This window comes from Candoia aspera, chromosome 2, assembly GCF_035149785.1.
Source record: "Candoia aspera isolate rCanAsp1 chromosome 2, rCanAsp1.hap2, whole genome shotgun sequence".
In the NCBI taxonomy this organism is placed as follows: domain Eukaryota; kingdom Metazoa; phylum Chordata; class Lepidosauria; order Squamata; family Boidae; genus Candoia; species Candoia aspera.
In genome coordinates this window covers 110,334,467-110,350,855 of record NC_086154.1, presented here as the reverse complement: position 1 = coordinate 110,350,855, position 16,389 = coordinate 110,334,467, and the positions used below count along the sequence as shown (strand labels likewise).

Sequence of the window (16,389 nt, the reverse complement as noted above, 5' to 3'; positions counted from 1 at the left end):
AACTGGAGAGACAATGGAATAAAACCTAGCATGAATTGTCCCAAACAACTAAAAACATGGTATAAGTCAATTGAAGTTTTACTCCATGGTGGCAAAGACAAAAAAAAAACTTAGTTCCTTACTACCTTACTTTTTTTTTTAATCCGTTCAATCGTGTCCTATTCTTGGAGACTGCCTGGACAAGTCCCTGCAGTTTTCCTGGCAAGTTTTTTGGAAGTGATTTGACACTGCCTCCTTCCTAGGGCTGAGAGAGAGTGACTGGCCCAAGGTCACCCAGGTGGCTTTGTGCCTAAGGCAGGACTAGCCTGATGCCTTAACCACTACACCAGATTGGCTCTCACACTACCTTACTACTTGCAGCTAAAAGGACAGACTGACAATGCATTTCCATTCTTTGCTAGAGTACTGTGACAGTAAGGCGAAGTACAACTACTTAAGCAACAGTATGTTTTGCATTTGTGCAATGATTCCTAAAACTATTTAGATTTATTAATTATCTAAACATATAGGTGAGCCTTGCCACAACAGAACCCATTCTATTTCAGAAGCATCTGCAAGGCATAGTCATCTGTTACTATCTACAATGATGAAAAAATAAGTGTGTCAGTACGCCACAATGAAAACCTTGGCTTTTCATATTTGCATCCCAACATCAGTTGCAATTACGTAACTCACAGGGTTTGCATTGTGATGTCACAATACACATTTGATCACTTGCCCCCTACACATCAAGGTGCTGTAAAATCACGCCCATGTTGCCCTAATCAGTGGCATCTTTCAAATGCATGTTATCATAGTGCCAACATCTCTCTGAGCCAGAAATCTCGGAAAAAGTCAGCTGTGTTGGACAATGGGGGAAGGACTAACTTTGGGTACTAAAAATTTTCAAGGCAAGAGTCCTTGGCATGGCCAACCTGTCCACATTTCCACTTCCTTCTGTGAGCTGGAAGGAGAGGGGCACAGAAGCTGGTACACATGTTCTAGCAGCACCTTAAGTGAATAGGGGGGAAAAAAGGCTGTTGGAGGGTGCTCAGAAATTGGACTTGCTATTGCCATTCCATGGATGCTGGAGATATAGCATCCACCAGGAATAGACATGGACATCTGCTATCATCCCCTATGTGTCCAAGAAACAGGTCAGCAAAATGCTGGAGATGGAACAAAGAAAGAAGATAGCTAGAGAGAAGATGGGAAAGTAATAAGGAATACTCCTGGGCAGTCAGGAAAAGATAAGAATACACAAAAAGTATAAGCTGTAAACCTGTTGAAAATAACAGATGCTATGTGCAAAGTCTATTGAAATAAACAATGAAATCCTGGACATCAGCTGATTTCTAGAACCAACATATGGAAAAACAAGGCAACTAGTCAGAGTTAAGAGGCACACCTTGTTTATTACATGCATAGAGAGGGGAGCTTCTTCAGGAAGATTCTAGAAGGTGCCAAACCGGAGGACCAAAAGCCCCTACCTTACAGAGAACTGCAGAAAAGACTCCATCTGCAGTCATGGGACAAGCTCATCTTATCCATCCCACTGCACATTTGCTTTGGGCATGCTACTCAAAGTATAACACTGTGATAATTAATTGATAATCTTATATAGTATATAATTACAAGAAATTCATTATCTGCTACACTTAATATTTTTAAAAATGGTGCTATAGTGAATTTGGTGTTAGTCTTGTATTTGGTTATTTATTTATTAGTTTCTTTATTTGATTTATATAGCTGCCCATCTCACACAAGTGACTCTGGGTGGCTTACAAGATTAAAACCAGCAAGCCCACCAAACATAACCCCCAGCACCCAAGGATAAACAGCTGACCTCGCTCACAATCAATAACAACAGAGCTCATCTACCCACCTGACCCAAACGCCTGGGGAAACAGCCAGGTCTTCAATGTTGCAAAAGGCTAACAGGATTGGGGCCATCCAAATCTCTGGGGGGATGCTGTTCCACAAGGCAGGTGCTGCCACTGAGAAGGCACAGCTCCAGGATCCAACAAGGTAACAATGCTTAATAGAAGGGACCCAGAGTATGCCATCCCTGCTAGATCTGGTAGGATCGGCCAAAACAATAGGAGAAAGATGGTTCTGCAAGTAGCCTGGCCTTCTGTATCCCTCTGTATAAATCCAGCTGTGTGGACCTAATTACTCTGCCCCATTTAATAAAAATAAATAAAATTATGTATAATAGGTGTTGCTGCTATATTTTTGGCAAGTTATGTTGGATTCTTTCCATCTTGCAGATTGAGGATAAAGGACAAAATATCTGCAGCCTTGTGGACTACCCCAAACTTGCCTGAGTCTTCTCCTTCTTGGCTGATGAAAGCAGTCAATTCAATACCCACAACATGGTTAATGAAATTGATTACTGCTAGGTTGCCAGAGCAAGTTGTTCCCTCCTGCTTAAAAGAACTTCCTTCAGAATTCCACATGGCCCCCACTTTTTCCATTTTTTAGAAAAAGATGCTAGGCTATTATTTTTTAAAACATTATTTTTGGTACTTTTGTAGCTATTTTTAATGTTTCATTAATAGTTTAAAATCATCTATTTTGCATTTTTATGGTATTACTACTGTTTATTTTTATTTGTTCTACACATCCAAGTAACTTTTAAAGAAAGAGAGTATTAAAGCATCAAAATAAAAGTTAAATTATATATAAGTTAAAAGACAGAAGTAAATAATAATCGCTTGCCATTCAGACCATGGAATAAAAATTCTTTACTAGCAGAAACCTAGATCCAAGTCTTAATCCATCCAGGCCAGACATCAAAGGCTTATCCAGTCTGCCTTCTGGACTGAATTAAAACCTTATGTTAGCCTCAATGTCACAAATACCCCAGACTCACCTGGGGTTGCTACTAGGCTGGCCTTTAGTGTTCCAGGCTCTGCAGGTGCAGCAGGTCGTGACCCTTCCATGGATATCCCCTCCTGAGAGTTGGTCCGAGAGATGGGCTCGGGAGCTTTCTTTTTGCGCTGTAAAGCTTTCTGGATGGACTGCAAGTCAGTAGGTAGGTTGGCTAGCTGATGGAATACATTTCGTTTGCGAATAATGGCATATACCAAATTGGAATTACCTAGGAAATCACAGCAACAGGAGGAGAAAAATGGAATATTTAACCTTCTTTAAATGGGAAAAACAAATTGAAAAAGATCTGCAGACAAGCCTGTTGGCTTATCATGGATAGGATTACTAGATCTGCAAAAATCCAGGTAACCAATGGCTTCCTGCAATTTAATGGCTGCCTGGATTTTTGCAGCTCAGATCTGATAGCCCTGATCATGAGATAAAAAACTAACTATACCTAAAGCTATATGCTCAGTTTCATGCTCAGGATGTAGGAGTTGGACACTGTTCTCTTCCCCGCCCACCTCCCTTATTTTATTTTATTTTATTATTTGATTTGATTTGATTTGATTTACCATATTTCTCCACTGCCCATCTCGTATTGCAACGACTCTGGGCAGTTCATCATGCTAGTCAAATTCTAGCCTGCAGTTCTTGAACTGTTATTCCTTCAGGTGACGATGTCTACCTTTTAGTTCATCACTAGATTACTGTGTCACAAAAGAATAAACTGATACCTTACCTATTACAGAACTCTGTTCCAGCGTTGTATCAAGAAATATTTCTAAACATTTTCCTAGTTGATATTTCCCAGAAATTATTTAAAAACACAATGAAATAAAGTGATCATTTATTTTCCGTTGACCAGCATGTAAGATTTGAGATTTCAGGCATGTATTGGCTTTCTGACTGACTGTTAACCTACTGAGGTTCTGGCCTACTGATGTCCTCTCAGGCTTAGTTCCCAAATTGCAAAGTGAAAACTACAGATGCATGCATTTGAAAAGATTTCATGAACAAGTAAAAAAGCAAAAGAGGGCTAAATTGCACTTTGTAGATTAAAAATGTCATAAAGTAATGAGGCAAGAAATCTTAAAGGCAACAGCAGTCATCAGTAACAGGAACTTCCTTTTCCAATTAAAAATAATAATAAAGGACCACATTTACATAATAAATGCTAGTAGCCCTCAAGAACAAAACCATCAGACAATTCACTCCAAATATAAGTGAGAATTATATTTACTACTAGAAATGGCAAATCTAAGAAAGAAAGAAGGGATATTTGCACCATTTTTGATGGAGAAGCTTCACAGTTTATGTGATGTGAAAGGTGAAAGGTCCCCTGTGCAAGCACCGAGTCATGTCTGACCCTTTGGGGGGACGCTGCTTTCGCAACGTTTTCTGGGTGCTCATTTTACCGACCTCGGAAGGATGGAAGGCTGAGTCGACCTGAGCCGGCGACCCTAGAATCCAGCTTCCGCTGGGATCGAACTCGGGTCGTGGGGAGAGTTTGGGTTGCAATACTGCCACCTATCACTCTGCGCCACACGAGGTTTTCACAGTTTATACCTAGGTGGATATTTATTCTTGGAATAAATTAAACTAACAGAGAGGGATAGACTTTGTTTACTGTTTAGCCACTCACCATCGAACTGGTACTGGATGATATTGTTGAAGACTTCCAGCAAAAAGAAGACAAGGTGGTGGTTTTGGACCATGGAGAAAAGGAACCAAGTAGTTGAAAACGCTTCTAATAAATGCAGCAATTTGTTAGCTGCTACCATGGAAAGAGACTTCAAGTATGGAGATACTAGAAGATAGAAAATTTAAAAAGGAAGAAAACGTTAATTAGAGAGGTCAAAAAGGTCCACTATAACTACAGCGTACCATCAGTGTACAAGAAACTTACAGAGTTTCACCCCTCCCCAAGGAAAATACAATCTAATTCTGACAGCGTGGAAAAAACAGTAAGGACAAATATAGGAAAGCAGCTGGGATGAGGATTAAGGCAAAGGCTTCAGTGAAAAATACATTCTGAAAAAATGGTTAGCTCAGCCTTTTATAAAAAATCAAACACTATCATATTTCAGATGGACATAACAAATAAGAGCAGGAAAAAAAAATTTCTTCCCCAGTAACGATTAAAATAATTTAACTGGAAATTTCCCAGACCAAAAATAAAATAAAATAAATTAAGTGAATTAAACAGATTAACACCAATTCCAGAAATGTCTGAACATGCAGCAGGAAACTGTTATGCAACATGATCCATATCTTAAGACCTACTATGGGGAGATACCACAAACTAATTTCATAAAGGGAAATAGCAGAAGTGTAATATCCAAGTTTCCAATATCCAACTCTTGAAAAGCTGCATCATAATGGGGAGAAAACTGTCATGAGCACTGATGGCGAGCTGGAAGGGGCCTCTATCCAAGGGGGGAAAACACATGCGTAGTAGTGAGGAGTTGAGCAGCCATTCAAAGAGACACAGAACAGACCAGCCTTGACTTTTGGGGTTTATCTGTCTGGGTTTTTCCCACGCTTCTTCAGTTTGTTAGGATTTTCTGTCTAATGTAGCAGTAATAAAACACTAGAGACCTATTCCTCGTCTCAGCGTGATTCCTGACTGTTAGGACATCAATCCTAACAAACTGAAGAAAGCGTGGGAAAACCCAGACAGATAAACCCCAAAAGTCAAGGCGGGTCTGTTCTGTGTCTCTTTGAATGGCTGCTCAACTCCTCACTACTACGCATGCGTTTTCCCCCCTGGATAGAGGCCCCTTCCAGCTCGCCATCAGTGCTCATGACAAAAACTAATGCCATCTACTGAAAAGAAGGCAGTATTACAGCAACTCTTTATTTTATGTTATTTTATTTTCTATCTCGCCTTTATTATTTTTATAAATAACTCAAGGCAGTGAACGTACCTAACACTCCTCCCTCCTCCTATCTTCCCAACAACAACTCTGTGAGGTGAGTTGGGCTGAGAGAGAGGGACTGGCCCAAGGTCACCCAGCCGGCTTTCATGCCGAAGGTGGAACTAGAACTCTCAGTCTCCTGGTTTCTAGCCCCTTGCCTTAACCACTAGACCAGACTGGCTCTCTTCAACCATTCTTAAAACTATGTCAGCTCTGAATGACAAGATATAGTATTCCTCAAGCAAAACCAAGAGAAGTTCACAGCTACGCACACAACTCCCAATATTTCCTTCGACAATTACCTCCAAAAAGAGTCTTGGGTAGTAAAATTAAATTTTTCGACATGGTAAGGCCTGCAGGCATGACTATACTGGTCTCAGTTCTGAAGGAAAATGATGCTGCACTATTTGCTCCCAAAAGTTTGAAAATTAAAAATGTATTTAAAATATACTGTATATCACAGCCTTTCAGTTTGGCTGTCATTGTAGATTAGGCAACTTACCATTCACAATGATGGTAAGGAGGCAGTCAAATAGGGGCTGCAACCGCTGATGTCCACTAGTGATGATTTTATGAAAGACCTGGAGGGTGAAATGAAAGCAAGAAAGTGAACAAAAGACTACGGAGTTGTCATACTATTTTTACAGCAGCCCTATTCTCTGCTACAAGCAAATACACTGCTAGCAAATTCCACACTCACGATGATGAGAAGATCTGCGTGTGTCCCTGTAAAAACAGGAATATCCATTGGTACTCGTACAGAATACGGCTTGTTGAGGCGGACACCAAAATTTCTTTCCCCACTCAGCAGCAGTAAGATGAAGACACCAATATGCATAAGACCAACTCGAGCTGTAAAAATATGGTGCCAAAATTAAATGAGTCAGTGACCAAGAGGCAAGCCAGACGTTAACAATAGCAGTAGATCAAAAACAAAATATAACACTTACCAACACAAATACCCCACTCTCATTTAGTGTGCTGTTCTAAAAAAAATTTATGGTTCAACCTCAGCCATGCTGCTGTCCAACACGCAGTTTAATGTCAGGAAGCAGCCTGTGCCTGTTGCTCTGCACTGTAAGCAGGACTCCAAATGTAACCCAAGTGACTCCGTATACGGATAAATACACATGGCTGCTTTTGGTCCCAACTCAGGCTCTGGCCCTTCTCCAACTAGGATCTCAGAAACCACTCTGGCTTAATCTGTCCCATAAAGAGACATGGAAATAGTATGTGGGCTTACCCGAATTCATTCATTTGACCTCTAAAGCCTACAAATAAACACATCGCTCTGGCATATCCTATCATCATCATCATCATCATCATCAAGAGAGAGAGAGATAAAAACATAAGAGATGGGCAACTTTTTAATGGCAGAGAGCCACACTTAATGCTTTTGGGCACTGTGCAGTGAAGAAAGCTACAAGTGACAGTTCAGAGATGCAAAATTTGTGAGGTTACATTGTGTGCATCATGAACCAGAGGGTTTCTTCAGTTTCCTGGGGTTGGGCAGTTACTTACAGGCTTACACTACAGGTTTTATCTATTTCCTCCCTCTAAATTGTGGAACAATGAGATCTGTTGGTACAGCCAAATTGTCAGGGGTCACCAGGAGCCACAGGATGCCCAGTGCCGTCCAACCAGGCCTTTGGAACAGCCCAGACACAGATATCAGTCAGGAGCGCTGGAATGGGGCCTCTGCAGTCACATGCAATTTTGCCTGTACTGCGGCAGGGGCTGGAGAGGCGTCTTGCAATGGTCCCTTTTGTTGTATAGATTAGAAATGCCAGATTTGTCATTCTGTAAATAAGCACCAGCCATCCAGGGACTGGGATCCAGATACAATTATACTTATGAAATTAGTCTCAGAATTAAGGAATCCATTGGCAAGGCTGCCTAAATCTACAACAAAACTTTCCAGCATAAATTCTGAGAATAGATAAAACCAAACTTACACTGATCTGCTCTAGCATCATTAAGGAAGTAGAGTATTGGCACCAGGATATCTAAAACATCACTGCTTTTCAGAACAAAGAAGAGAAATTTCTGAAAGAGAAAAAGAACAATTAACCACCTTTAAATGAGTGTTTTTTCCTCTATTAGTGTCAGGAAAGCAGGGCAAAACAAAACTGCATCAATAGAGGGAGGAAATACAGGTATCAGCATGTTCATTAATGTTTTCTAGCAAGCCAGTAAAAACATTGCATTTTGAAACATTTCAAAACAAAAAATTTTCATACCCTAATTGTTCATTTTCCAAAGGCTTCACATTTTAAAACTGCTTGGGGAGGGCAAAGCTGAGGATTTTGTGGAGGAAGGAAGTTCGGCTTACCACTGAACTCAAAGTGATTATTTCTCAGTAGACATGGAAAGAATTGCACTGTTGACATTAAAAATGTCTTGAACAAAAAATCATGCTCTGCACATGATTTATCTTAGATCTGGTTATCAAAGATCAGATAAGCATCATAACTGTAAACCTTTCCTGCATAGGTTACTTTCAGATGGAGGTTTCTCAGGGATACGGATTCAACAGGCCTGATACCTGAAGACACACAGGGACTAAACTGAGACTTGTTAGGTATGCAGCATCAGCAGTGGAGTCAAGGACTCCAAACAACTACCACTACTGCATCATATCCCAATATTTCAATAATTTGTTTCTCTTTTAATCCAAAATTGTTAATCTGATAAGTTCGCCATCACTAAGATTCTCCCACTGCCACCCCTTGAGTTCATTTAACAGGTTCTGATCCTGCTCTCCCGCCCCAATTCTTTAGTAACGCCAGAGACAGAAGACAGAACCTTGTTGAAATCACAGAGTTTCCAGAAGAGAACCAAGAGCTCCTGATGAAACTGGATCTTTTTAGTAGAATTTGGCAGGTAGGTTTGGACCAGAGGGTTGGAGAGCAGACGGGCTACTCCTTTCAAAACAAACTGGAAATCCTGTCAATATAAAGAACATAAATAGGTCACGGTATGGAGACTTACGATTAAGCCAATAGGAAATCAGAAGAAAGTCTGATACATTACCTCTTCTCTGTGTATCCTAGACAGGTAATTGACAAACAGGTTGTCTGGTCCTGGAGGCTGCATTAAAAGAAACTGAGTGAATGCTTCTTAGCTTTAGAACACTCTCAGGGTATAAAAGTATGTCTCTGAATTCATTGGCAAGTGACATTTTCATTAAATCAGTCAAACAATACTGATACAGTGTTAAATATTAAACTACAACTGACAACCTGTGATCCCAGATATTGGTGAATTACAGTTCCCAGGAGCCTCAACCAGCATGATCAATAGTGGGGGTACTGAGAGTTACACTTCAGCAACATCTGGAGAGCCTTCACTATGTTAAGCATGAGAATATAATGGTTGCTTTTCATTTTATGAAATAAAGAAAAAGTAGGTTTAATATTTAATTGTTTAAAAAAATACAGCGTAGAACAGATTAATTAGTTCATGTATTCAAATCAGGAAATGAATTCCTAGAGTGCTCTTGTCTCTGTTCATTCATGGGTATTATGCAGCATGCAGTACAGCTAGGGAGGAGAAGAAAACTTAAATATTTATGCTAGTAATGCAGTGAGTGAAAAGTTCTGAAGTGAATTAGTAAGCATGCACATGAAATAAGAATTCAAACTAGTTAGTTTGGTAGTAAGAAGGCAAATATTCATCTTTAAGCATTTATGTCTCAGATCCATCACAATTGCAGTAACATACTTGATAAATGTTAGCTTAAAATGAAGTCAGAAAGATGGGCAAAATCCACTTCCACGTTTGCGCCCAAACATCTTCTAATGTTTCAGGCCAAATATCTGGAATCTTGAGTGCCATGGAAAACTACCATTTGAGAAAAGAATTTAGCACCATCTTTCCAGGGCTACTTATGTACTCTTAAACCTTCCATTCAAAGCTGCTTTGCTTTGGGGAAGTCTGTTGAGGTTTGTCATGTGTATCTGCCGCTCCTCCACATTACAAGCACAGCCAAATCTGGGAGCAACTCACATCAGTATCATCCATGACTGTTCCAGTGGTAGTGCCATCTACTGTGGGACTGGAGCTGGTAGAAGTATCATAGTCCAATGTGACTATAAGGACTTGAGCAGCCTGCTCCACCAGTGGTTCACGATAGTCCGAGAAGAGCAAGTGGTTATAGGGGATCCCATAACCCACTGGATCGTAAGCACAGACGGTATTCAAGAGGGAAGTAAACAGTGGAAGGGCATGCCTGGAAGAGGATCCAACATGCTCAGAAAGATACACAAGAAATTTGAAGTGTTAAAAGCTTCCAACAAAGAGTAAGCTTTCATTTCATTAGCACTGATTAAACAGTGCTTTTATTCCTCAAAAACATGCATTAGTGAAAAGAAAACCTCAGTTTAGGATTTGGGATTATTATTCTTAGCTATTTTGATAAATGAAGTAATATGCTATATGAATGACAATACAAATTGGAACATCCTATTTTGCTCTGAAATATGGCTGGGTGACTACAAAAGAATTATGCAACAGGCCACAGTCATATATTTAAAAAATGACAGAACTTTTTCCAAAAATTTTGCTCAATAAAATTTATAATAAAAAGTACTCATTCATACCACACAACTTGCTGTATATTGCAGACTGTTTATTTTACAGTGCTTCCTGTCTTGAAAACAAACAAATATTTATACCAATTTTTTATATCAGAGCACATGTTTAGCCTTTTTAATGACATGACTTGATTCCAGTACTGTACAGGAGAAAAACAACTGCACCACAATACTACATTATTCCATGAACAAAGTTCATTTTGAATCAGCTAAGAAAACATTTTTATTTAAGTTCAGATAATAAAAGTACAACATTCAGAAGCAGGGCCAAGCTACTTATTTCATAGCTTAAACACATACACATAAAAAGAAACACCAACTGTAAGTACTATTATTTTATCAAAGCTAAAGGCCATAACTATGAATAGAATCAAATATTGTACAACTAAATAAGTAAAACCAATAGCAAAACATTAACCCAGGAAAAATGGTACATTAAAACTGTATTTTAAAAAGATTTGCCCTCACACTAGGACTTTAATGTAGTATCAAACAAACCCTTCTCAGAAAAATACTGAATATTCAGGGGAACAGCACCAAAAAGGCCCTTTGTTTTTCACATGAAGCATGAATGGCAATGGCATAAATCCAATCAACCTGCCTGATGAAAGTGGGGAATTCCAAGGCTGTGACATAAGAGGGCACTGTTCACCAGGACAAGCTTACAAAGCAGATAAACAATAGTGTACAGCAGTCAGAACTGTCCATTTTAATATATACCTGAACTCACAGTGAAGAATCTGATATGGAAGATCTAACCTTGTGCTTCAGAAAATGAAATTGTTTTCATAAGAACGTAAGAATCACCTGTGGAATTATGCATTTGTGAAGAAATATTTTCCTTGTCTTCCCAATCAGCCTAAGGCTGACCTGTGGTCCTAGTGTTTTAAGAAAAAAGTTCTTTTTGTCCATTTTCTTCACACTACACTTGATTTTTATACAATTTGATAATGTCATCCCCCCAGTACCTTTTTACTCAAGCTAAAGAGTCCTAAATGTTTTAATCTGTGGAGTCCTTGATGCTCTCTGAGCCTTGTTGTTTTCTTCCCGACATTTCATTGCCAGATTAGGCAACATCTTCAACGCAAGAAGGGAGTGGGTTTGCTCTGTTTCAATCTTCTGTCATAAAGAAGGGTTTGAGCCTTCTGAAGTGTTTGTTTGTTTGTTTGTTTTGGTTGCTGTTGTTATCCACTTCTGCAGTTTTTCCAGTTATCAAATGAGACAACCAGAACTGTACACAATTTCCAGATTCAAACATATCACAGACGTGTAGGAGAGCATTATATGGAATCTGCTCCTTTAACACAGTTGCCATATACTGAGTCAATATCTCAGTTAAGCTATCTGCAACAACTGGAAGATTCTTTTCTTGCTAAGCTACAGAAAGCTCAGACCCCATCAATGTATAGTATATGTGAAATTAGTGATTTTATAATGTGAATGTTGTATGATATGTGTAGTGTTGTGTGAATGTGAGAAAGAACATTTACTGTATTAATAGGTATGAATTATGGAAGGTTTTAGATGGATATGGAATTGAAAAATTGTTGTTAGATGCAGTAAATATAGTGTAAGCTAAGCATGTACGATAATGGAATGCTTAAGAAATGGTTCAACACTGAGTAGTAGAAAAACGACTATGTGTGTTGTTTAATGCAGTGATCATCAACGTGGGCCATATTATTGTGGCTTTATATAACCCCTAGGCATTATAAAGAAATTTGGCCCTGTTCACTTTTCCTTTCAGTCTCTTTTTCACCAGCACTCTAACTTACCTAACTTGGCTCAGAGACTTTAGCACTGGCATAAAAGCACCTATAAGCTATCCTTTCTCAAATGCTGCTGGCATATTATTCAAAACATCTACATCTTTCTGAACTAGATGTCGACCAGTTCCTGTCAATTTGCCCTCAGGAATCAGTTTAACAGCTCCTCTTCTTCCTCAGCAATCAACAGCCTGGTTACATGTCAGTTCAAGTGAAGCCTATCTCTCTTGTTTAAGTTTGTCCTATCCCAAAATATTTCCCAATCCCTCATAAAACTAAATCTCTCCACTTGGCACCACCATTTTATCCATGCATTGAGACCAACTCAACTGTCAAGCTAGCTTTGCATGTAGAATAGGCAGCATTTCTGAGAACACTTGACAGTCCCAGACCTCAATTTGTTCTCTTTTAGCATGCATCTGGCTTCCAGGACTAGCCACTAACATTCTTACATCACTGATGCCAATGTGGACAGTGACCGCTGTTTCCTCTTTGGAACTATAAAGCAATTCCTCTAGACACATGATCTCTACAACCTTTGTACCAGGCAAGCAAGTCTCCATACAGTCTACAAACCTGTCCCAACCTAAGCTTTCAGCACAGTATTACCTACTTTAGGTAATACTAAGGACAAATCCACACAGCCTCTTTGACCTGACACAGGGACAGCCCACGGTTTCCCAAGCACATGTCAGTCAGTAGGTGGCAGCAAAGAGCTGGATGGGGGTTGTATCTTTTGGCAACCATCCAGTGGTCATCCCACCCTGACCTTCAAAGTTAAACCCCTTTCTCAAACTTCAGCCCTTATCCACTGGTTGCCTCATCAGCAAATCCAGATGAGTGTACATGGCAGCCAAGAAATGCAAAAATCCAGACGCTTTACTGCCATTTAGTAGTCAATAGGTTAAATGGTCAACCAGTCAATCTATAGTTTCACGGAATTTTAAAAAATTCAAATTGGTTGACAGTACAACAGGAAAAGGTGTGTCCGTGTGTGTGTATATATACATACACACACACACACACACACACAGTGCATGGACAAACCAGAGTGCTGGGAATTTCAAATGGAGGAGCCTTTTCATATGATGGATGATGTTGGGCAGGGCTAGAATTTCAGCCAAAGGAACCACTGATCATGGCCCTTAGAATGCTGCATGTTAAAAGTATGTGGACAGCAGCTGAACACAGACTGTTCCAAATGCACAGTAAGGGTGAGCTGGAGGCAGCAAGATTTTGGGTTCAGAATTTCCTGCTGGCTCTATGATGGGAGGGTTACCAGCTATGTGGATGTAGTTTAGTATTCCAGCACCATCCACTATTTGGATAAAATGTTGGTTAGCTCCAATTAGGCAAACACTAACCCTAAAAGCATACATACTGAAGTAATAAGGAAAAAAAGAACAACAGATGGCATAAGGTGGGGAGAGATGGAGTGATGTCTATCATACTTAAGCAATCCTTTTAATAAAAGAAGGTTTAAAGACAATTATTCCAAGACATCTATCACACGCAATTTGCTCTTTCTCACCTGTTCTCTGTAGAACAGAAGAACTGGACCCAGGGATTAGTGTTCCTGCTATCCGAGGAGGGAGGCAAGTACATGACCTCCGAGAAACAGGTCAGTAAAAGTTTCAGCAGCTCTGTCCTGAAAAGCGTATGAATAATAAGTTTCAGTCAGAGGGAGTATTTATTATATTCATACGGTAATTATATTTTTGCTAGGGTTTTGTTTTATTTGCAAAATAGTCTTTATTTTGTATGGTCAAGTGTGTTATGGTGTTCTAAAAGAACTGTGCTAAAACTAGAATGAAGAATTCTCACCAGTAGTATTTCGTAAAGAAATACAATTAGTATTAGTATTAGTCCCTTTAGCCATCAGGAGCCAAAGACCACAAAGACATTTCCTTGTTCACTACAAGCATGTTTACTACAAGATGTCAGTTTATTCAAGTGAATAGTCTGCTTAGCCCCATCCCAATCAGAGTTTATGTAGCTGCTAGCAATGAAGTAAAAGATAACAAATTGTGCAGTTGTGTATAAGGCATTTGTAATAATACTGGCAATTTCTGCACTGTAATAAATTAACAGTGTCTCAATTTTCATATTTTATTATGCTCATCCAGAAGATGGACTTGAAAAGGAAAGAAAAGTGTCTCCCTCCTTGAAATTAAAGCTTGTAAAAATTGTAAAGATTTCAGCACCTAGAATTCCATACACCAAATGATTCATCAGGGATGAGAATTTCACTTTGTACATAATTCTCATGACCTTGTCACTATTACATAAATAATCTTCCTTTTAGCCTGATCTGTCATTTTTAGATGTCCTCACCTATTTAAATCATGGCTGTAGCTGGGTGGTGGTGAATGAGCAAATCCAACACCAGCCTCCCAGATATATTCACAACTATCGATTGCATGGATATCCTCAGCCGTGTCCTGGAAAGGAAAAAGACATTAGCAGCCATGCCAAAAGAGATGGCAAAAACATGGAACACACTGAATACTGCTGAACCTTCCAGGTGAAAGTATGAATAGGATTGTGAAGATTTAGACAAAGTCTCTCAATTCTCTTGCAGATGGAAAAAAGAATTTAGGGTGCTAAATTAGGAGGTGATTCTAGCGTTACTAAATCAAATAATCTGATACAGTCTTTCTCACCTTAATAGATTTTCTACAATAAGAAGAAAGGTGGAAGAAACATGGAAAAACAGGAGAAGTTTACAGAATTCTGTGAATGAGGAATAGTGGTTGCACAGTAAGTCTCATATGGAGAAACTCAGAGTGCCATATTATATCACAATACATGTCAAAAATCCAAATATTCTTCCAGAGGAAGAAATGGTGGACTGAAGACAACTGCGTTGAAGAAGGAAGAACCGGCAAGTAAACAAGCTCTTCAAAACTTCTCTGGAAAAAGAGAGGACTTGAGATCGCCCACAAGTGCTCCAGGCAGTTGCTCCTTGTGGAGACTACAAGACAGTGGTCTCCAATGGGTTTAGAGCTCTTAGCCATCTTTTTTGCTCAAACCATGGTCGTTGCCTTCAAAAGGACACTGGGTTCGCATAGTTCCTTTTCTAATCACTTTCAGAAATCGTTTATTAACTGTTTTTCAGTTATTATGAATCTTCAGATTGACAAGTCTGAAAACACTGGGTGAGTTTCCTTCAATCCTTAGCAAAAGAAACTTTAAATACAAGTTTAAGAACTTATTAAAAAAAAAATTAATAGACAGCAAAAGGGTGATTAAAACTTTGATTTTAGAAAATTACAAACAGACTAAGGGTCCAGATAAACTTGAAATAAGATTTTGGAATTAATTATAAAGAATCCTTCCTGTGGGAAAATGCTTACTTTGATTTAAAAAAAATAAGATTTTAAAAATTGGACACTAAAAGGAACTAAAGATTACAATTAAAGGAGAAGAACACATAAACTCAACTTACAGTTACAGAATAAAGCAAAATATTCTAACATTGGACATATGGAAGGAAATTTTTGAAAAATGGACTTAGAAGTTAACATTAAGAGTGTCAACAGAGAAATCTGCCTCTATAGAAAGATTGTGTCTAAAAGATGTTATGGAAGAGGAACAGGTTTTACTTGACAAGATCAAGACTGAGTTGAAAGTGTATTTACAAACAATAGGCTACAAGAATGACATGGAAAAAGATGTTATACTAGACATACAAAAGAAACCGACTGATGTCTTAATAATTAAAAGGGATATACAAACAATAAACCAAGAAAGTGACCTAGATAATTTTCCTATATTGGATTTAGAAAAGAGGCTTGTTAAGCTTTGAAGAATTTCGTGAAAAGGGGAAAAAATGAAAAGAAATCAAGTTCTAGGACATTATTTGAATGGACTTTATTTGAATGGACTGAAGAATAAGATTATCAGATGTAAAAGGAAGGAACATAAAGTTGGTTTATTTGATCAAGGTTAAAATAGATACATCGTTATCTCTGGTAACCCTTAATGGACTTTTGCTGACAACAGGACTGAAACGATGCTTTATGGATTGTTTATAGACAAGAGATGGAATATGGGAAGAAGAGATCATTTATTGTATTTTAAGAGGAGGTGATAAATTACTAAACTTATACTTGTGATGAAGGTTGGAAGTGACTTCTTTATATATTTTTCTTTTTGTGGAGTCCTTGGTGCTCTCTGAGCCTTGTTTCCTTGCAGACATTTCATTGCCAGACTAGGCAACACCTTCAGTGCGAAAATGGGGAGTGGAGTTTG

The 16,389-nt window shown here is 38.8% G+C and overlaps 1 protein-coding gene across 1 annotated transcript in view; it reads right to left on the bottom strand.

Annotated features, from left to right (window-relative positions):
• Positions 1-16,389, bottom strand: part of HID1 (HID1 domain containing) — a 49,691-nt gene that overhangs the window by 16,272 nt on the left and 17,030 nt on the right. The window contains exons 5-14 of the mRNA XM_063293168.1: positions 14,470-14,576; positions 13,667-13,783; positions 9,783-10,005; positions 8,808-8,864; positions 8,580-8,720; positions 7,730-7,820; positions 6,475-6,626; positions 6,277-6,355; positions 4,499-4,663; positions 2,855-3,082 (exon numbers count right to left, since the gene is read on the bottom strand). Of these exons, the coding sequence (XP_063149238.1) occupies positions 2,855-3,082; positions 4,499-4,663; positions 6,277-6,355; positions 6,475-6,626; positions 7,730-7,820; positions 8,580-8,720; positions 8,808-8,864; positions 9,783-10,005; positions 13,667-13,783; positions 14,470-14,576 (1,360 nt within the window). The remainder of the gene's footprint in view (positions 1-2,854; positions 3,083-4,498; positions 4,664-6,276; positions 6,356-6,474; positions 6,627-7,729; positions 7,821-8,579; positions 8,721-8,807; positions 8,865-9,782; positions 10,006-13,666; positions 13,784-14,469; positions 14,577-16,389) is intronic.